Genomic DNA, 21942 nt, shown 5'->3' with positions numbered 1-21942 from the left:
ATGTAAACAAGGCCCGACCAGGCACACCCACTGATGGAGTTAAGGAGAGGACTAGTTCTCGAAAGCAGGGACCGGACTCCGCACCACTGAGACCTGGACACCCCCAGGCTCCGATGTAGTTTGATCCCCTGCTAGATCTTAGATCTCGGGGATCCCACTCCCGGTGTGGGGCGGAGACCGCCGGGCCCAGGAGACCAGCACCCAAGAGACTAGACCACCAGGCCGAGGTTCCCCGCCCCCCCAGGGATGGGGTAGGGGACAGAAGGTCAAAGGTCCCACCTTCCTTGTGTGATGCGTGCGTGTTTGCTTGTTAGAGTGTATATTTGTGGTGTTAGAAGTGTGTGTACTAAAGGCTGCAGTTAAAATTGGTGAGAAGGCCTTAACAGGGCATCTCCTGATTGCTCGCAGAGATGCCCCGTCACCCTCCCACCAGCGGCCATACATGTCTATAGTGCGGTTAAAATTGGCGGGAGGGGCACTGAGAGGACATCAACTGTTTGCTGGCAGTGATGTCCAAGCACCCCCCCACCAAGGGTCCTAAATGTCTAAGGTGCAAATAAAATCGAGGGGAGGGGCAAATCCATGCAGCGGCCACAGGAGGGGGGCCACTGGCAGGTAGTCCACCCCCCGCAGCGCACTGCAATACAGACACCCTCCCCTTCACCCTATTGCATGTTTCTATGAGGAAGGGGATATGTTGGGGTCAGTTGGCAGACTGACCCCCGATGGCGGACCCCTGTCTCCCCGTGATGGGACAATCCTGTTTTTAGTGTTTTAACGTGTTCTTGAGCATTTTTCTGATGATAGAAGAGCTATTTGAAGAAAACTAAGATTAAAACTGTGTTTCTTTGTATTTCTTTATTCAAATCGTGTTGGATCAGGGGCAGAGGAAAATCTCTGGATAGAAAAAGTCTTCAGTTGTGATGCAGAAACTGCCATGGGCGGGGCAAAGTCTTCCTGCTCTGCTCCATTCTGATCATCCACTGTCAGACAAATAGATCCATGAACGTCTTTGTTTTCCTCGTCTGAGCTGGAATCTGGAACAAACCTGTACAGCTGGATAGAAATGATTTTTTTTGCAACACTAATGTTAGCTTGGGCCTGTAAGGTTCTTGTCACTAGCGGGAGAGAGAGTAAACAAGGGAATGCTGGGAAATCAGCGGTGCTAACTTCCACGCCAACAGTCCCGCCCACAACCCAGAAGTGAATTTCTAATGAACTTGTGCAGCTCTGCAGAAACTATGTCTTAAAAAAATGACCCATACTTTTTGATTTTGGCTAAAAGCTGCATAATCATCATTAAAAGACCCCTGGGAACACTTTGACAGCAGAAAAAATGCAGTTGAGTGACATCAGGTTTCTTGTAGAGTTTTACTGTATGTTCTCACTGACTACTTTCATCTGTGTGCTTTGCAGTCTGGGAACTCAGAAGGAGTCCTTTAAAATTAGCTTGCGAGTAAATGATAATGTTATTCTTTTGTACATTTGTGCCAATCAGAAGCCTCCTTTAATGGTGATGTCAGAGGGGGGAAGCCCGTGCAAAGGAAAGGTAAGCTGTGGAAATGTTGGTGTTGTGCTCCGTCTGTTGAGGAGTTGCACATGTTTATCACATGCTGTCAGTGTATGATCGGCTGAATGTTTGTGTAAACATGCGTGTTTGCTCTTTTTGGTGCATGGCTGGTTTTTGCTGGAACAGAAGCTGCTGCCACCGCTTTGTGTCATTCAGTAAATCAGCTTGAAGGAAGTATTTGTGTCAGTCGTTGTTTTTATGTTTATGTTTTGTCTGAGTTTGATTGTGGAATGATGGTGGAAGAACGTTTCTTTAGGCCTGTCATTTTCTTCATCCATTTAAATGAATGTTTAAAGACTTTGAGTCCAATGACACTGTTGCCATGTGACTATTCTGTTCAAACTCAGAGGGGATAGAAAAGTTTGCCATTGAGTAAGAGGACCCAACATGAGCATGCTGGGATCATCTCACATGGACTGAACATGGAGGCTTGGTGCTGATTTTTTGTTCTAGGTTGAAAGCATCCTGACATTGTTGCACAAAGTAATTCTTTTAAATTGTGTACCACTCTGGGTTTGGTCTCAGACGCTGTTAGAGTGATGGTTTTCTTATTTCAGCAAAGAACAAAGTAAAACCTCTGGATGTTCCACCAACAGAAAAACTACAGAACAAGTTTGCTCAGAACCACTCTGAAGGTGAGTCAGAGAGGGGACCTACCACTTCAAAACCTGGAAAATCTGTGTAAAACAAGAAGAAAAGTATGCAACCAGGTATTATAGAAATTACCTTTTACTGCAAATATCCAATAGATCTAAAGTTGATAAAGCAACTCATATGTTTACTGTGTTTTATTCACAACAGAGCAGTGATAACATGTCATAAATAAGAGTACTGTGACAAAAGTCCATGAAAACATGCTCATTCGTGACAATACAATCAGTTTAATGTTCAAATATCCTGAACTCAATCTACAACCTGGTTTCAGTTTTTTTGGATCAGGGTTAGAGGAAAGTCCAGAGAAAGTCTATCACATCTTAATTTACAAAACACTAAACAATTCAAAGGTCCTGACATGGTAGACTGACTGCCGTTGCCACAGACCTTTGACCCAACCGCACTTGTTAAGCAGCTGCTACCTGCCCCCGTCCTCATGGACTGCACAGAAATCTACCTGGGTCCCTGTCACAGATGGGCAGACAGCTGGTTCCATCTGCAGCAGGTTTCAGACAGGAACTAAACACAGCTAACAGTCCACAAAGCTAGATCAGGGTCAGACAGACAGGGGTCAATCAGGAGCATGAGATCATCTAAGAAGAGACTAGAGTTGTCAGAGTTCAGGTGAGGGTCAAGGCAGGTAGCAAGTAATCAGAAATTAAGCAGGGTCAGAACCAGAAGATCAGATCCAGATAGTAATGCGGGAAGATCGGCACAAATAATACTTCACACAGAGTGAGGCTCTGTGCAGAGCTTAAGTGTGCTGTGGGTGACTGTCAATGAGAGACAGCTGAGCAGCATCCAGGAACTGTGTGCTGGGGCTGCTGGGAGATGAAGTGCAGTCAGTACTCTGGAGACTGTTCCCGCCGGGGGCCAGAGGGGGAGTCGGCGCGCTGACTCCTAACACTCTGCCTTCTACCTCTGACAAATTGGTCAGAAACGCATATGACAAATTGATGTGAAAACAAATCCTTTCAAAATGAAAGCTTTTCTGTTGGTTTTATCTCCATAGGAACCATCTGTTGTTTTGGTCGCCTGGAGATTCCGAACAGATGAATTTCAGAACAATCTGCAGAACCAAACTTTTGGATTTCCTTAGCAACAGAGGCTTTTGCTAACCACACCCACATTCCAAATATGTTCATATCCTATGTTATATTATTTCATTCAGCTCTAGCCAGGACACATTCATTTTTCACATATTCTGTTAAAAAATTAGGGCTGGGTATCGGTTTTAGTTTCCAGAAATGATTCGATTTGATTCACCAGAGCCTGAATCAATTTCATTCCGATTTTTCCGATTCTTCAATTTAACTCAGTTTTAAGTCTACACATTTATACACATTTGTTTTGAATGAATTACATGATTACATGAATAATCTACTATATGTTTTGAATATATTTATATTAATCAGCAACGTTTTTTTTTTTTTTTTTTTAGTTTCACACCCACAATCCTGAAAGAATCATGTCATAAGTAACATTGTTATAAGTTATTTCAGCTTGAGCCAGAGAATCGTGTATTGGATTTTCTTGGATATTCATGACATTCTGATAAAAAATGTGTAAGCTATGATCACAACAGTTATGAACTTACCACGTGCACGCTGTTCGAAATCTACAACTTTGTTTACACCGTAGCTTCCCAATGATACTCGACAAGCTAGGAGAGGACTCAGAGGACGAGTTTTCATTGGTAGCTGGTACTAAATGTTCCTAAAATTCAAGATGGCGGCCTCTTCTCAAGGTCCAACACACTCGCAGTAAAATGCGTACATATTCCACGACTTTGCACTCTGAAATACCGTGTATAATATACGCCAAACACGCTTTTTGCGTGCATATGATACGCAATGGTAGTGAATAGGTTGGGCCGGTGTACAATATACACGAGTTTTTAGGTTTCGTTTTGATCACGTGGTCAGAAATCCTCTCTGCTCTTTTCTAAATGACGTCGTTCCTGGTTAAGGTTAGGATTACGGTTATGGTTAGGGTTAGAAAAGCAAATTGTTCGTTTGTGGGGCTGTCTGTGATGCTCACGCCTCCACCAGGGGACGTGTCAATCGTGGAAAACAGACTTTAACACGTTTAGGACCGCGCGTATTATATGCACGCAAAAACCGGTTTGGGCGTATATTATACACGGTATTTATCAAATCGTGGCATATGTACGCATTTTACTGAGACTGGGCTGCAAGGTCAAAGGTCGATGAAAGCATGTGTGAAATTTCGTGAAGACTTGATTGTGTAAAATCCCAGGGTTGATTAGATTTAGATGAGCTGTTTTTTGTCTTTCTACATTTTTATTTACGGCGCAGCTATGGTGCAGAGGTACACCAGTCGACCTCTGATAAAAGGATCGCAGGTTTGATTCCCCCGTCCCAAGACACTGAGCACATTCATCCTGGTGGTTGGTGTCAGTGTTCAGCAGCAAAGTGTGTGATCAGTGTTTTGTAAATTACTTTCAAAAAGTAATCAATTACTTTAATTTAGTTACTGCGTGAAATTGTAATTACTTTACTCATTACCTGTTTGAATATAATTCACAACTCGTTAATTTGCTTGACTTTTTTTATCACTTAAATACAAATTCTCAAGGGAAAAATAACTTAGCCTTTCATTAAACTATATTTTTCAACCAATGACCTCAAGCAAAGTAAGAATGTGGTTCAAGATCAAACCTGAATTTGTTAGAATGAAGACAACAGTGTGAAAAACGACACAAAAAGAAGTAGCCAAATCTATAAGACTCCTCAAAGTCAGATGTACACCCGTATCTAAGAAGTTGGATTCATCTCTATCTCTTTTCGTCTCATCTTTGAGCCGTCTGGAAAACAAAATGACTGCAGCAATGAGGGCACGTCTGTACTTTGTATATAATCTCCGTTTTGTTCATTTTTCCGAGAGAAAATGTCAGAGACTAAAAAACCTAAGTAATGCAGTTACGAGGGTTTCTGTAGTCCAGTCACTATAATGTATTACTGAAATTTGAGCTGTAATTCCTTACATTCCTCTGTTACTGACAAAAGTAATGAAATTACAGTAAGTGACTGTAAAGTACTTTGGGCTCTAAATAGGAAGTAAAGGGCTTTAGACGTGTACACATTTTTGTCCTGGTCAGACTCTATTTCTGCTCCAAGTGAGTTTTCTTTAAAACCACCGTTATTTTTCAGCACTTCGATCCACTTCAGTTTGCTTCTGAGAACAAACCAGACCAGATGAGGAGGTGAAATTAATCAGCATTGGTGCTAACCATTGACTGTATAAGACAGCTGGACTGAATGACTCCTCCCCCCAGTGTTTCAAACTGGAAGTGCCTGCTGGCTCCCCATGAATCCCACAGACTTCTATAGAGAACTAAACAGCTGTTACTCAGTCATTCAATCGGTCAGAATAACCATCCTTGATCTGATACCATTTTAAACGTCTTTTTAATAACCCTCATTTTTTTATATTTTTCCTGTAGTTCGAGCTTTGTTATTTATTTATCTATATGGCACCTTTCAAGATAAAAATCACAAAGTGCTTCACAGTAAAACACAGAATAAAACATAGATTAAAACACAAAGTAAAACACAGAATATAAAAACAGAATTAAGAAAAAGCATTTTTTTAAAAAGGTGAGTTTTTAGCTGCTTTTTGAAAGAAAACATTGCGTCTACAGATCTGAGGCTGAGAGGAAGGGAGTTCCAGAGAGATGGAGCCACTTCTTCAAAGACTCTGTCACCTTAAGTTTTTAACTGAGTTCTTTTAACCACCAGCAGGCCCTGGTCACATGATCTGAGGGACCTGCTGGGAGTGGACAGCTGCACGAGGTCCTTTTTCTTCTTGAGCTCTCTTCTTCTTGAGGAACGAAATGAAGTTTAAAAGTTTTAAGAGTTTTCAAACATTGCAGTGATGTTGATCTTTGCAGATGTTCTTGGTTTTACTGTCTGAGGTGAAAATCAGAGCTGGCTTTGGCGTGAAGACCTCTTGTGTTTGTGCATCACATCTCTGACTAATGAGGTTCTTCAGAGTCTGAGGATCCACAGCAAAGTGCCCAAATCAATCAGACATGAGGCCTGACATGCAGATGACAGACTGTGTGTGCGGTGGTGGAGTGTCTTTGTCTCTGAACACTCAAACCCTCCCACTCGCGCTTCTCTGCGGCGCTCACAGCAGCTCGTCCGCCTGGTTTAAACTCTGTTTTTTTCTGCCTCCGGAGCGCTTAGAATTCAGCTGTTTAGATAGAGATGTGAAACGCTGAAGTGTTTGCTGTCCGAACATCTTCTCTCTTCCTTCTTTTATCAGCTGGAAATTCATGAAACTGCGGAGACATTTAAAACCATTAGCTTCAGTTCCTTCAAACCCAGAGGACGGTTTAGGAAATTCAACTGGTTGGGATGTTTTTACGATTCAAAGAAAATTTAAACTTAAAAGCTTTCAAACACAAAATCTTTAACATACTGTAACTTTTCAGCTCGACGAGACGCTTTTCTCCTTCAGAATCTACTGGATTCACGTTGATCGTGTTAATGGTTGAAAAGTTACAGTAAATCAAAGTACATAAACACTGGAGATGTGGTGTTAAAGGGTCAAAATCCTCTCAGCCTTATTGGGATTGGGGAGACTTTCAGAATGTCTGGGGTCTTTAACTTGGCAAAAACTAAACTTTCAATGTTTTTTCTAACTCTGGTGTATAAATAAATAAATAAATAAAAAACATTTAAATCAACAAAAGTTTGAGCTCAGATTAGTGACAATTTGAACCAGAAATATTTGCTCTTATTACAATAAATATGGGAGAAAAGGAGAAAATGAATACCTGACACCTGAGCAGTCCTTTTTCCTTCAGATGGAGATCAAAGAGCAAAGAGTGAGCAGCCAGACGCCGATGGACCACCAGGGGGCGAGCCATCGTCCTCACAGCCTGCCAAGACTGAGGAGCAGAAGAAGACTACGGACAATGCAGAGGAGTCAAAAGTGAGAACTTTTACACTACCAATACAGTTAGGGCTGTGAACATTAACGCGTTAACACACGCAGTTTATCAACCTGAATTACTGCACTAATAATTTTCCAGGACCTGAGTTCCAATCTCTGCCAGTGATATTAATTTGTCCACTGGTCTGACTTTATAAATCCTTTGAATCCCCTTTAATATTAGGGCTGTGAAAGTTGACGAGTTAACGCTCAAGATTAATAGAACATAATTAATTTGTTAATATTTATTGACGCCCCTCAGGCGTCCTGCGTGCAGCTGTGAGATCAGCTTAATAAAACTCTGTCTAAAATAAACGTTAACTTTTTTTTACATTCTGTGACTGAGATTTTACTAAATTAAAGAGATAAAGTGGCATTTATTTGGAGCTCTTGGACAAAAGTGATCTTTTATTTTAACAAATAAGCCGGAGAATGAACGTCAGTTTGACAGCTGATGAAGAGCAGCAGCAGTGCAGCCGCTATGGGGGGTGGGGGTGGGGGGCTGTCTCCTGTTAGAAATCCAACGACGAAACCAACCATTATTTTATGTTGGGATGGAGACCAACATGAATTCTTCCCAATAACAAGCATCCGCGTTCTCTAAAAGTTGAGGAAACTCTGCAGTTCCCCACAAAAGTCCCACTGAGCAGTTCAGAAGGGACGGACACGCCCCCACCTGTGAGCAGGTTCCAGCCGACCTGGAATCCAAATACTACGCAATACTGTAACTAAAAAAAAATAAATAAATCAAAGACGATTGATCGCAATAAATTTTTTCCAGATTTGCGAGTAATTAGTTAATTTGTTTAAATCTATTCCTGGCCCTAAAAGAATATTTGACTCCAAGTACTTGAACTTTTTCTTTTTGTTTGTTTTAATCTAAAAATTTAAACTCCTTCCACCAGATGAACCCAGTTCAAGTGTGACGCTGCAGGTCTCTGTGTAGGTGGACCAGTGGAAAGAAGGCAAAACATTTATTCCACCCTTTCAAATATTCAGGTATACTGAAGAAATCTCTGTGTGCCAGGGACAAGAACAAGCACCTTCATTGTGGTTTTCTACATATGATTCTATCATATGGAGCTTTAGTTGTCAAAAAAGCACAAAACGTGCAGCAGCAGACGTGGCTATAGAACCGTGTCCCTGTGATAGACCCTGAAGGGGAAAGAGTTTAATCTCTCTCACAACAGAAAGTATCTTTAGAAGAAATGATTCATTTATGTATTTGCTGGTATGATCCTGCAGGCGTCAGCTGCTTCAGAGGGGGGGTTGGAGGGCTCTGACGGCAGCAGCGAGGACGAGAGTGGGAACGAGGAGAGCAGTGACCCCAGCGAGAGCGATGAGGATGAAGAGAAGGCCCCAGAGGAGAATGAGGAAGAGGAGAAGGAGCCGCTCTCTCTGGAGTGGCCCGACACTCCTCGGAAGCAGGCCACCTACCTGTTTCTGCTGCCCATCATTCTGCCGCTGTGGTTCACGTTGCCTGACGTCCGCAACGTGGTAAGTGCAGAGACTCCACATGGTCACCATGGTAACTAGAGCTAGAATCACTGGGTACCTCACGATACAATGCGATAGGCGATACATGGGTCACGATATCGATGATATGTGATACTGTGATAAAATCCTCTCTAATAACTTACAATATATAAAAAAACATTTTTTTTAGGAAAATATATCCACATTTATTTTTTAGCTTGAACACAATCATAACAAACAACTTTTTTGTGCTACAAATGATACCGTATTTTCCAGACTATTCGCTCTGGAGTGTAAGTCGCACTTTTAAGAGAATAGTCCAACATATATGAACAAATTCAACCAGCCCGATGTAACGTTGCATTGACACAGAATGCGATTCATGCGTCAAATTTGAGTCCGCTGCCTCTTTTAAAGTGAGTCAGATTTAATGCTCAGTGTTTGTCCAAAAATGTGTTCATAAACTAGACGCTCCCATTGCGTGTGGAGAAGCTATCTTTTAGCCTCATCGCTACATGATCGAGGCTTTGACTGTATATCTTGTTTAAAATACACAGAAGATACAGATGATATTGAGAGGTTTTAAGATATTTATTTTAAAGAGCTCCACAAAAGCATCTATAATCATGTCTCCATTCTGGGTTCAGGACAGCAGTTTTTTTTCTTTTTCTTGCGGTGATCGTTACCTTCTAGCCTGCAGGAGCTGTTTCTGAATGACTGTTTTTAGCTGTTCAGAAGCAGAAACATCACACCCAGTTCGTTGACTTGCTGTCCCGCATTAGTCCAAAGAGACAAAAACAAAGACGATAATAATAATGTCTTGAGGAAGTAAGAAAAACATCATAACATCCATGAGGAGAATGATTAGATTCTCAGTCATGTTTGTTTTGGACTACACTTCTTCTGCATTTCTGTCAGCAGCAAATACTGATACACAAACCTACAGCGCTCTCTAGTGGTTGTTAGTGGGAAAATAACAAATATCTGAGCCTATTTATGTTTAAAAAAAATCACAAATAAGTCACTCCTGAGTATAAGTTGCACCCCTGGCCAATCTATTAAAAAAAAAAAAAAAAGTGCAACTCATTGAATTAGTAATAGTATGTCTTGGTCAAGCACAATAGTAAACATGAACAGCAGTGCCACTACTTAGTGCTAAATTGTTGTAGACAATGTAACAAAATTAACAGATTCAAGTAGCTGTCAGACACATTGGTGCAACCTGCGGCCCCCATCTACCTCCAAAGGAACGCCTCACCAAAGGATGATGAATATAATGTTTTAGAATCTGCAGTTTTAAAGTGGTCCCATGTCCTCACTGATGCAGGAAACAAAGGATTCAGGGGTATTTAACTCTATTCAAAATGAAATGAACAGTACTTCTTCATGAACCCAAATGGACTGTTCTGTTCCATATTTCAGATAGAAAGCAGCAAGGATTTTCTTTAAAGGTCAACCAAACAGGGCAGTTGGAGGGTGACTCCATTCTCTGCCCAGATTTGAAAAATGCGACAGAGTTACAATTACAGAATTAAAGATGGACGGGGCTATTATACTGGAGTTGCTGACCATGATGATGTGGAACTTCCTGGATTTACACCAGTTGACCAATCACAAAATTCAACTGCAATACATTGTTGCAATGTATTGCAGCACACAGACAGTTTTTGACTATATTTTCAGGAATTAAACACATTTATTTTAAATCATCAAAAATTTGGCAATGACCAACAGACAGCACTTTTAAAGCCCCATTTATAGAGGTCAACAGACAAAAAACGTTGATTTATGGTTTGGTTACCCTTCAACAGGAAATCTTAAACATTTGTTTTACTATAAAAACCTGAAAATAATTATGTAGATGATTCAATTTAAGAGTGTACTGATGTTCCTGGAGGCATTGTTAGGTTCAATCTTTAAAAGTTAGAAATGTAAAGATTTATTCAAATGTCTAAACCAGGGGTCTGCTCCCTTACGCCAGGGTCACACTGGACGCGGAAGCGTCACAAAGCTGAGCGGAGTGCGCGCGGAGTCTGCTCGCTGTTCAGGTCACACCAGACGCGAATTTTTCTGCGACGGTCGACAGGTGCTTCTGCTAGAGCTATTGCTTTTTTTTGCCATCATGGTCAATAACCAAGACATCACCCCGTGTTTCTGCTAAAAGGGGATGGTCTCTGCCCCTGTTGACACAGACCCCGCCCCCCAACTCCGCAGTCGGCCCACTTCATCGATCTGTTTGTGCGCACGTGTGCATGTTTTGTTGTGTGTCTGTGTGCATGCTCGCGCTCCCACGTGTTTCTGTCGGTAAATTAATAAACTAAAAATATTACCTGATGTTTCTTCCAAGAAGAACCGCTCCTCTGCCTCTCTCTCGTTCAAACACAGCCCCATGCCCCGCTCCAGTGTGCCCCCACTGCATTGATCTGTCTGTTTTGTGTGTCTGTGCTCGCGCGAACATGTGTGCGTATGGCGATTGTATGTTTATTTTATTTATAAAATAATTATATATTATATATATTTATTGTGTGTTAAAACACTGCTCACATTTGTCAATCGCTGCGTTTTATTGTGAAAAATTTGTTCAATTTTGAAAATAAACCGGATTTTCTCATGTATTTTGATGCAACTTCCTGCCAGTATTGACGCGGAGCGCTCGTGGAAAAAATAGACCAGACGCCAAAACGTTCCGCTGCACCGTGCGGACCCTCCGCGCTGCTCCGCTCCGCTCATGGTCTGAACGACGCCATAGATTAACATGGGCGCCGAATGAAAGCGGACTCCGTTCCGCGCCGCTTCGCAGTGCTTCCATGTCCGGTGTGACCCCGGCGTTAGGCCCCGGAGCCTCATGTCGCTCTTTTACCCCCTCCATGTTGGCTCTTTAGTTAAAAATACATTTTTAATTTTAAAGAGTAGCATATCTTTTGGACCACAAGACGCATCAAACTAAACAGTCATATAGGTCAAACTTTGTTCCAATCACTCACAAACAGTTAAATGACAGTACGTCACTCTGCAAAGCAGAGACTTATGACTGCAGTACCCATAATGCTCCAACAATCTATCAAGTGGGGAGGTCTTTGTAGTTTACCAAAGTTGCACTAAAACATTTTGATCAACTTTTGAGCATTGTGAACTACAAAAAATCCATAAGAATTCAGTAACCAGACTTCATAAGTAATTTTTCAATTTTTGAAAACATTTCAGGCATTTTAAGTGAGCCAAATGGTCCAAAAATTCCAAAATTTCTGGCTGGGATGCACCTCAAATGGTAAAGTTAAAAGTTGAAGTTAAAGTCTCATTAGTTGTCACACACCTTGGTGAGTAAAATTTGTTCTCCGCATCCCCTGGGGGAGTGGTGAGCTGCAGACACAGCTGCACTCAAGAACCATTTGGTAGTTTAGTTTACACCCCCCCCATGGGCTATATGCACGACCTACTTCCGCATTCAGCCTTTGAATGCTCAGCCATTTCCGGTCGGAGCCGTGGGCTATTGTTTATGTGGAAATAGCGGAGTGTTTTTCATATTTTTAAATCACTGCTGACATTGCATAACTACTACATGTGCTGCATTGAGATCACCTTATGTGGGACAGTCTTTTATTTAGAAAGGAAATCTTGTGAACCTCTGTCAAGCGTTATAAACTATTTAATGTTTAAAAAAAATGCTCTTTTCTCTTTATGCTTGTGTTTTATTTATGCCAAAAAAGGGAATAGTAATTTTATATTTATTTTAGTAGTAACATTATAACATTATAAATGTAAATTGTTGTCTTATTTTTCCAAAGGGCTAAGTTAGAGTTTGTGGCTCCCATTGGGTCGTGGTCAATAAGAACTCGACCCGAATGTCTCTTTAAGTGTTGAAGGTTGCAGAGCCCTGCTCTAAACATTTTCAAATCTTATGAACTTCAGAAAAAGCGTGGAATTTTTTAGGAAATGCAACATGAATTAAAGTGGAGTGGTGTTTCACCTGCCCTCGCTCCCCTGTTTTTGACCTGCCCAAACTGCTACACTCCTCATTCAATCGCTCTGTCAGAGCTGCACGGGACAAATTCATGGAGAAAGAACAAATATCTACATAGGAACCATTTTATGTTTTAGTCACCTGGAGGAGACGAGCAAGTCTGTAATTTCTAGAAGAATCAGGTAACGTAAACTTTTGGATTAGCTTGGTAATGGATCAAGTTTTCACAATATTCCAGTCAAAATGTGCAACCAGAGCTGCACGGTGGCGCAGTGGTTAGCGCTCTTGCCTCACTGCGAGAAGGCCCCGGTTCAAATCCCAGCTGGGGGATCTGAAACATAACCACCGACTGTGGACCTCTCAATGTTGAGTTTGCATGTTCTCCGCGTGCATGCGTGGGTTTTCACCGGGGACTCCGGCTTCCTCCCACCATCCAAAAACATGCTTCATAGGTTAATTGGTGACTCTAAATTGCCCCTAGGTGTGAATGTGAGAGTGAATGTGTGTGATTGAGGCCCTGAGACAGACTGGAGACCTGTCCAGGGTGAACCCCGCCTTCGCCCTTCAGTAGCCGGGATAGGCTCCGGCACCCCCGCGACCCCGAAAGGGAAGGAGCGGTCGGGAAAAAGAATGAATGAATGTGCGACCATCAGAGAAACGCCCCTTTCGTAAACTCGCCACGCTTACGCCCTTCAAAAACAAGCTACAGGCTTTAAAACCAAAATTTTTTGTGAAGCAGCTTCCTAAAGATGCTTGAGGAGTTAATAGATCATAATCCCTAGAAATATTGAGCTGGGCCTAAAGATGATTTATTTTTTTAATAAAGGATATTGGCCTCTTCACAAGGTCAACAAAAGGTCAATGGTAGTAGGAGACTTAACCTTGCTGCATGTGTGTGAAATTTTGAGAAGTCTCTTTTTTGGATATTGTTGTCTGGGAAGCTGTAGGTCCTGTGTCCATCCCATAATCTCTTCAAAATTATTTTGGATATTCCCAACATATGTTTTGGTTTCTTCATTAGATTTTTAATTTAATTTTTTTTGAGCCACATAGAATAATTTTACTCTCTCTGTTTTTGACAGTTTCTCCCGCTATGAATCATCTTTTTTTTGTTCTTTTTTTGTTTGTTTGTGTTTTTTGGGTGGAGTTGTTGGCTATGCCGAAAATTCTCTTTCACGAGGAACTATGCTTGTGCAAACTTTTGGCTGTGTGGTGGGGGTGACATTTTTGCTCAAAGGTGCAGTGAGTAAGAAGAATAATGAAACACAGAAATTCAGAAAACCAGCAGACTGCTGGTTGGTCATGAATCTGTGTCTGCTGAACACTCTGAAACAAACAGATCTATCCAAAGACTTGTTCTTGTTTTACTCCAGATCTTCAGGTGACTTTTGTTTTCCGGGTTTTTAAATATGCAGGACTTCTGACTCGTTAAAGGCCAGTGGGTTGAATGTTTGGCCTTGTGTGTGTCTTCCAGACGTCCAGGAGGTTCTTTGTCATCACATTTCTTGGTTCCATTTTCTGGATTGGCATCTTCTCCTACATGATGGTGTGGTGGGCTCATCAGGTTGGTCAATGCTTGCAGCACATCACCTTCCTGCCATCAGTGTCAGTCAAACAGCCCCCCTTCAGCTCTGCTCAGCAGCTGGAATCCACTCCAGTGGACTTATCCAGCACCACCCAAAAGTCGTTTTTTGGGCATCAAGAATGAAACAAAAACTGTCAAGCCAGCAACAAATCCAATGATTTACAGTGGATCAAATCCAGTTTAGTTGGAGGGATTTATGCAGATGCACGATGGAAGAGGGAAGTTGGTTTTCTTCTTCATAATTTTTTAGGTTTAGAAATGGTTTTGTTTAAGCAATCAAAGCAAACATAATATATTGCAAGCAACACAAGTATATATCTACAGAGATATCAAACTTAGGATACTAAATAATGTAATTGATTCAGGTCAATGCAAATCCATGTGTCTTTAAATCACATGAAAAAGATGAAGTACATATTAGTTATGTAATAATCAGAAATCATTTTAACATGTATCAAAAATAGGTGCAGATTGTTTGTCATTAGAAAATGTAAAGTGGAATAATTCCAGAAATCACATTATCAAATGATGTGATCACACAAAGTCTGGAGAGAAAGGAACAGTCTATTTGATTACTGACAGATCTCTCTCAAAGTCACCATCCTCAACAAGGACGAGTACACACCCTCCAACAGCACGTGAAACTCCAACTGTGGAATTTAAGCTACAGATTCAGTTGTTCTTGATATGTGTGTGGAAAGGTCCTTTAAGGGTGGAGTTACCACAGACGTCTGACCCTCACTGGGGGTTTTTCTGTCTGATCCCGCCTCAGGTTGGAGAGACTATCGGGATCTCAGAGGAGATCATGGGCCTAACCATCCTTGCAGCTGGGACCTCCATCCCTGACCTGATCACCAGTGTGATTGTGGCCCGTAAAGGTCTGGGAGACATGGCCGTGTCCAGCTCAGTGGGCAGCAACATCTTCGACATCACTATGGGGTGAGTGAGGCCGTGCTGCAGTCGCTCAGAGTCCAGTCCAATTCCAAGGTTCTGAGACACGAGCAGAGCTTTCAGATCTCCATGAAGAACATGTCCATGCTGCTGAGTTTTTTCAAATCTCAAAGCACCAAAACCTCATTAGATGTAGAAGACTCTTTCATCTCCTCCTTCCAAATGTAGCACACCTTCAATTAGTGTTAAAAAAGAAGCAAAAGTGTCCGCCCTGACGTGCTGTTACTCCTTTAACCAGCTCAGACAGCATGGTTCTCTTCACTAGGTTCTAATGGCACCAGCAAAGACTGCATTTACAACAATGACTAGGATCTTCTGAGAGATAATATCCCCATTTAGAAAAGGTCTAACTTGAAATAGAACTAGCGCCTAATCCGTTCCATGCCATGCTAGAACTGGTTGTTCTCTGCTCCAGTCTCTCCTTGGACTGAGTTCAAATTTTCCACTATTCTTCAGCAATGAGGTAAGATTCTAAACCAGAGGTGTCCAAATCCAGGCCTCGAGGGCCGGCCTCCTGCTGGTTTAAAAAAAAATCTTGCCTTATCAGCTGCTGATTACCTGATCAGGTATGTGTAGCCACTAAGGAGTTTCAATGGCAGACTGGTTGAAAAACATGAAGGATACCGGCCCTCGAGGCCTGGGCTTGGACCAGGGCTGGCCCTGGGCATAGGTAACCAAGGCAGCCGCCTAGAGGTCCATCTCCTGGAGGGGGCGTCGAATCACAATGATTATGTATTCATTTTTTTCTTTGTTAAACAGATTGATGCACCACTCATTTCATGTAAAATATAAAGTAATATAAAGTAATGATTAAAAAACATAAATAAAACAACTGAAAAGTTTGATGTAATCAGTAACTCTGCAGCTGCAGCAGTGGAGCGCCCCTCCCTTCCTGCTGCTGTCTAGGCTGGTGGGGGAGGAGAGGGCTGCGTGATGTTGCTGCTGTCAGTGCTTCTTAAAACTTTAAGGATGGAAAAAAGGAAGATGAGGAAACATGGGTTCAAAGCAGAGGTTTGTCTGTCTTACATATAAAATTGCTTGGAAATTCACTCTACTCTGCATTTTGGTTGAAAAAAAAGACATTTATTGGCAATCTAGTGTTTTATTTGTTTATTTCTTTTTCAACAACTTTAACAGTTAAAATGCCCCTACTTTCCTCTTGGATATCAGCTACCAGGTGACACAGTCAGTTAGTCAGTCGTGTATGTTTTTAAACGAAGAGTTCCTCGGTTCGACCTCCAGATGTCATGTCCGAATGTAAGATCTTGCAGGGGGCGCCTAATTTGTTTTTCGCCAAAAGCGCCATGTAGTCAAGGGCCGGGCCTGGTTTGGACACCCCTGCCCTGATCATTGATGCATTTGTTCATCCTCCGCACAGTAGGTGGCAGTATAGCCTATTCCTGTTCATGAAGCTACCAGCAAAAAACAGGAAGTACCCACCAAAGAAGCCAAAATCCCATACATTTCTATAGAGAAATAAACAGCTGTTACTGTTAGTCATTCTATTTGTCAAAATAATCTTTCTTGATCCAATAATTCTTTTTTTCTTAATAATCCAATTTTTTTTCATATTTTTTCTGTAGTTCAAGTTTTTCGTGTTATAAACGGACCAATCGGATGCCTCAATAAGCTTTCTGCCCCCCACATCCAATGTTTTTTTTTTTTTAATGACAAGTTAGCAATTACAAAGCATGGCATCGTATATGTATACATGTGAAGACAAAATGAATTCAATTTAAGCAAAGAGAAAAGTAAAAGAGAAAAAGAAGAAAAATATATAACACAAACCAAATTAACAAAATATAAATATAGATAACATTTAAATAAAAAATCTGTACTCAGAAAATGAAATTAAATTGGGAGACATCAATATCTAAAAAATTCCAACCAAGATTATCTATAAATTAAAGGGTAAGGAAAAAAATCACATCAGACAGGCTGAACACACAAACAATTTAAATGTTTCGTGGCATTTTATTTCTTATCTTTTCTAGAGATTTACAAAAAAGATAGAAGTTGTTTTTAAAAAAACAATTTGGACTCTCTTTCAAAAATTTGTAATTTGTAATAAAAAAATAACATAAAAAAAATAAAAAAAATTACTAAATTGTTGAAGAAAAATTGAATTTGCTTTGTCTTTGTCAAAACAAATAGGAATAAATATTGTTGATTGTTTTGAAATTGACCTCTTTTATTTTTGGCAGAAGGGGAAATGAAAAGAAATTGGATCTAATATTGCAATTATCATTTTTTGAAAAAGATGGGGACAGAGTTTTTCTTCTAATAGGTATAGTTTGTAAGTCAATGATGCTCTTAAAGTATTATTGCACTTTATATCAAACGTTATTAATCAACAAGGATGAGAGCTGAGGTAAAATCAGGGAATGTTGTACATTTGCTTTAATCAACTGAATAAGTTTAGGAGAAATTGCCTTAATGACTCTTGAATATTCTATATTTGTGTAATTCAGCTGAAACTTGGTTTTAAATTCTGTGTGATTAAAAAATGTTCCATCACTGTCCATCAGCTGAACTATGGCTCATATTCCTTATGTATCCAAGTTTTATCAAATAAAGATGATCTTTAGTACAGAACAAATCTATTATTCCAGATTGACGAAGTATGAGGCCAGAAATTGGGGGTGTAGATTAACTTCCAATAAAGTAAAACTTGTTTGTGAAATTCAGAAAGTTTGATTGGTAATTTCATTGGATTAAAATCCCAATTTAATAGAAATGTAATGCCTCCAACGTTATGAAACAAGTATGAAGGTATGGAAAACCAGTGTGAATATTTATTTTTAATAAAGTTTTTTAGCCATTGGAATTCAATAACTCCATTCATCACCTCATAATCTATAACATTCACCCCCCCCCCCCTCTTCAATTGGTTTAATTATGTCATGTTTTTCTAATTGGTGTTGTTTATTATTCCAAATAAAGTCATATTGAACTATTTTGGTTTTCTTTGTGAAAGTGTCAGGGACAGCCACAGCACAGGCTGGGTAAAGTAGTCTAGAAATGATCTCCATTTTTGTTAATAAAATTCTAACAAAAATGGAAAAGTTTCTTTGTAACCAACTGCTAAAGATCTTTTGGTTTTGTCAAATATTGACTGAATATTAGTATTCTATCTTTCCTTAAAAATTCCATTAATCATTATTTCCAAGTGTTTTATTTCATTTTTTTACTGGGATATTATAGATTTGAGTTTCTTTGGTATCATGAGTTGTCATTATTTCACATTTGTTCTTGTTTAATTTTAGACCAAAGGCTTGGGAGAATAAAGACAGAGTTTTCATCACATTTTGGATTTCTTCTTTTTGTTTTAACAGTAATGCCGTGTCATCAGCCAGCTGGATTATCTTAAGGGGATTTCCTGCCACAGATAGAGGTTTAATTGTTTGGTCATTTTGTATTAATAATGTTAACATTTCTGTTGCTAATCTAAAGAGAAGTGGGCTGACGGGATCACCCTGTCTGATTCCTCAGATCAAATCTGGTGGTGGTTCCCAATATCCAATGTTTAAAGTGTTTGACAGATTTTCTTTTAAGTGATAGGGGTGTGGCCTTCCAACAAGGTCACTCCTGATTGGTGAGAGAGCAAATTTGGATTTTAAGAAAAAAAAGAAAAAATACATATTTCTTGCAACTTAAATGTCTAATTCCTAAAATGTGTGCTGTTTGCTGTTTTATAACTTTTTTCTGGTTTCATTTTTCTTATTTGTTTTCTTTCCATGAAGTTACTGTAAAAAACGCGTCTGTGCTCCTGAAGCCGCAGAGATTTGGCTCCTGCTTTTTCAAATCAGTTATTCAACAGAAAGATTTAGAAGCTGCTTTTTCTCTGTCTTGAGTTTGAATTTCACATTATAGCTGAAGTTACAGAAGCGTTGGTTCCCTACATGAAAAGTCTAATAAAATAAACCCATGTATGATTTCAGTCTGCCAATTCCGTGGCTCCTCTACACCCTCCTGCACAACGGCGACCCCGTGGTGGTCAGCTCAAACGGCCTCTTCTGCGCCATCGTGCTGCTCTTCCTCATGCTCCTCTTCGTCATCATTTCCATTGCTGCCTGTCGCTGGAAGATGAGCAAAATGCTGGGGCTCACCATGTTCGTTCTGTACTTTGTGTTCCTTGTTCTGAGTGTCCTGCTGGAGGACCGGATCCTTACCTGTCCCATCTCAATCTGACCCCCCCAGAGGATCTCGGCTGTAGACACAGTCAGGTCGATGCACTCGGTCAGATGTCCCATGGCTGCTCACACTCACTGGTTTTATGTTGATCAAGGAAATTTCCCCCTAAAAAGAGACTTCAAAGATGGTGGCGTCTTTAGAATCAGAATGGAAACCACTGTCGGGTTGCAACAGTCAATTTCTCTAGAAAATTGCTCAAAAAAATTATTTTACAAAGATTTTTGTTTTAAATCTGAGTAATCTTTTGAAGCTTTAACTCTTAATTTTTTTTTTTTACTTGAAATACTAATGATGCCCCCAAAAATATTGTTTCTTCTTTTGTATTTATTAAAAATTGTTATGGGGTATTTGACTTCTTTGGTTTTCCATGCTGAAGGCAAATTGTTACAGTTAAATTCAGTAATCATTGAGGAAATTCCTTTGGCTTTAGTCCAGCCAGTATTCTCCAGTCTGGGGTTTCCGGCGTCACCTGCTGGATGGTGGGAGGCGGGAAGGGAAGCAGGATGCTGCCGAGACTGGAGCGTGGTGGAGGTTTGATGATCAACATGTGTAGCACATCGGAGAAGCAGTGTGGAGAACACTTTGTTTCTGCTGAAGATCCACAGCAGTCTGACCTAATGTGGGAGCCATGGGGGGCTCAGGACAACATACAGAGGACATGGTCTATGATATAACATACAACTGATTAGACTATACTAGTAAAAAGTCAAAGTGGTTGTGGACAGTAATCAGATACTTTGTGATTTCTATCCAGAGTGCACAATTACGGAAGCCGAAAATGGCCTGCTTTACTTTTTTTTAAAAATCGTTTTCTCGTTACAACGAGATCTTTTTATAACGAGAAAACGAAGTTTGTTTTCTATTCATAACGAGATAATCAAGAATGGAGAATAATGCGATCCCCCCTTCCTTTCAGAGACACAGAGACTTCACCTGATTGAAAACACTCCACAAATACTGTTTTTAGTCTATTTTTTATTTATTAGTGGATCTATGCTCTTTAAACATCTTAATTCAGTCTCATGCACCAGCCTCTCCCTTAATTTCTCCAAAAACCCCAAACAAACATTGATAGATTGACAGAATTCAAGTCTGCAGAGCGTGTCTGCATGGTGCATTCACTGAGCTCTGGACATCAGCAGCAAAACAAAGCAGTTTATCAGAGAAAACAATGATCCATATTTAATCGATTGATTAAATAGTGCCAACATTTTTTCTGAAAAACGGCTTTGTTTCCCTGAGGTTGTATAAAAATGACAAAAGCATAGTAACAGATTGAGTTTGGCCGACTGACTGTATTGGTCTGCTAATGTCCGGAGTTCACTGAACGCATCGTGCAGAGATTCTTGACGGTGCTGCGATCTATCAATCAGCCTGCTCGGAGGTTTGGAGGAAATAACGGGAAGAGGGCTGGTGCACGAGATGGAATGAAGACGTTTGAGGAGCGTAGAGCCACTAATAAAATAATAAAAGAACTAGACTAAAAACTACTTTAGTGGAGTGTTCTTCTGTTGTTTTTCTTGCTAACCACAAAATAAATAGACTTAAAACAGATGAAGTCTCTGCATCTCCGTGCGGGAAAACGACTGCGAGATGCTTCCTTCTTCGTTATTGATTATCTCGTCATCACAAGAAAACAAACTTTGTTTCCTCAGGAAAACAAAGTTTGTTTTCTCGTTATATCAAATTACTATCTCGTTTTCTCAAGAAAACGAAGTCTGTTTTCTTATGATAACGACATATTATGTCGTTATCATAAGAAAACAATCCAAAAAAAAGTAAGGCAGGCTGTTTTCGGCTTCCGTACACAATAGTCTGAGACTAAACAACGATTGGAGCCGAGAAAAAAAACAGCTTAGACAACTGCTTGTTTTGGAGGAAAATTCTTTAGACAATTTTCTCTTTATTCACTTCCAGCTAGTCTGACAGCCGTAGAACATTTCAACCCTGTGAGGTTCACTGTGCAGAAGTTCACATCCCTGTATGCAACTCTACGTTCAGTCTGTTCTGAATGGGGCGTCTCTTCTTTTCTGCATTTAGTCCAAACAGTGTTTGTAGGGTTTTACTGCAGAAATACATCCGAGTCCGTCTGTGGTGGAGCGTCTGTGCTTCTGTGTTGGAGTGTGTGACAGAGAAACCTGTTGTAGCTGTAAGTAAAGCCTGAGCGTCGCCTATCTGTTGTGTTTCCTGCTCTTGGACTGGATGCAAACATGGACCATTTGCTGATGTGGAAACTTAATTTCTCTGTAAATCCACATTCCATGTTGCAATAAATTATTTTTCTAAAAGTGACCCTGAGTGTGGCTTAATGGAAACAGTTCTCCAGTTTTCCTAAGAAAATCACAAAGAATAACCCAAAGTTTGTTTGTGTTTTGTTTTCCTCTCCATAGTAAAGACTAATCACAAAAACAAAAACTGAGAAAGCCAAAATTACTCGTTCAAAGAAATGTCTGTATGATCCAACTATAAGGGTGCTTTTTTATTGTCAGTATGAAGGAACTTACTTGCCATCTACACGGAGGAAAGTAACTGAACGGCTTTGCCCTTTAACCCGGGAGCTCCAGTGCTTATGTTCTTTGATTTATTGTC

At 40.4% G+C, this 21942-nt stretch overlaps 1 protein-coding gene across 6 annotated transcripts in view; it reads left to right on the top strand.

The window, feature by feature from the left end:
• The window catches only part of LOC112160246 (sodium/potassium/calcium exchanger 1), a 43422-nt gene extending 21777 nt beyond the window's left edge, over positions 1–21645 (top strand). For 2 of the 6 annotated variants that reach the window (XM_036210370.1, XM_024294653.2), the window contains 7 exons: positions 1499–1549; positions 2128–2205; positions 7044–7186; positions 8432–8683; positions 14098–14187; positions 14981–15147; positions 19101–21645. In XM_036210370.1, the coding sequence (XP_036066263.1) occupies positions 1499–1549; positions 2128–2205; positions 7044–7186; positions 8432–8683; positions 14098–14187; positions 14981–15147; positions 19101–19350 (1031 nt within the window). In that variant the 3' untranslated portion in view covers positions 19351–21645. The other 4 variants (XM_036210371.1, XM_024294654.2, XM_036210372.1 and 1 more) reach the window with 4 other exon arrangements.
• Positions 21646–21942: the final 297 nt, after the last annotated feature.

This window comes from Oryzias melastigma, linkage group LG23 (assembly GCF_002922805.2).
Source record: "Oryzias melastigma strain HK-1 linkage group LG23, ASM292280v2, whole genome shotgun sequence".
NCBI classification, from domain to species: Eukaryota; Metazoa; Chordata; class Actinopteri; order Beloniformes; family Adrianichthyidae; genus Oryzias; species Oryzias melastigma.
Note: the sequence above shows the minus strand (reverse complement) of the source record. Positions and strands in the feature narration are given on the sequence as shown.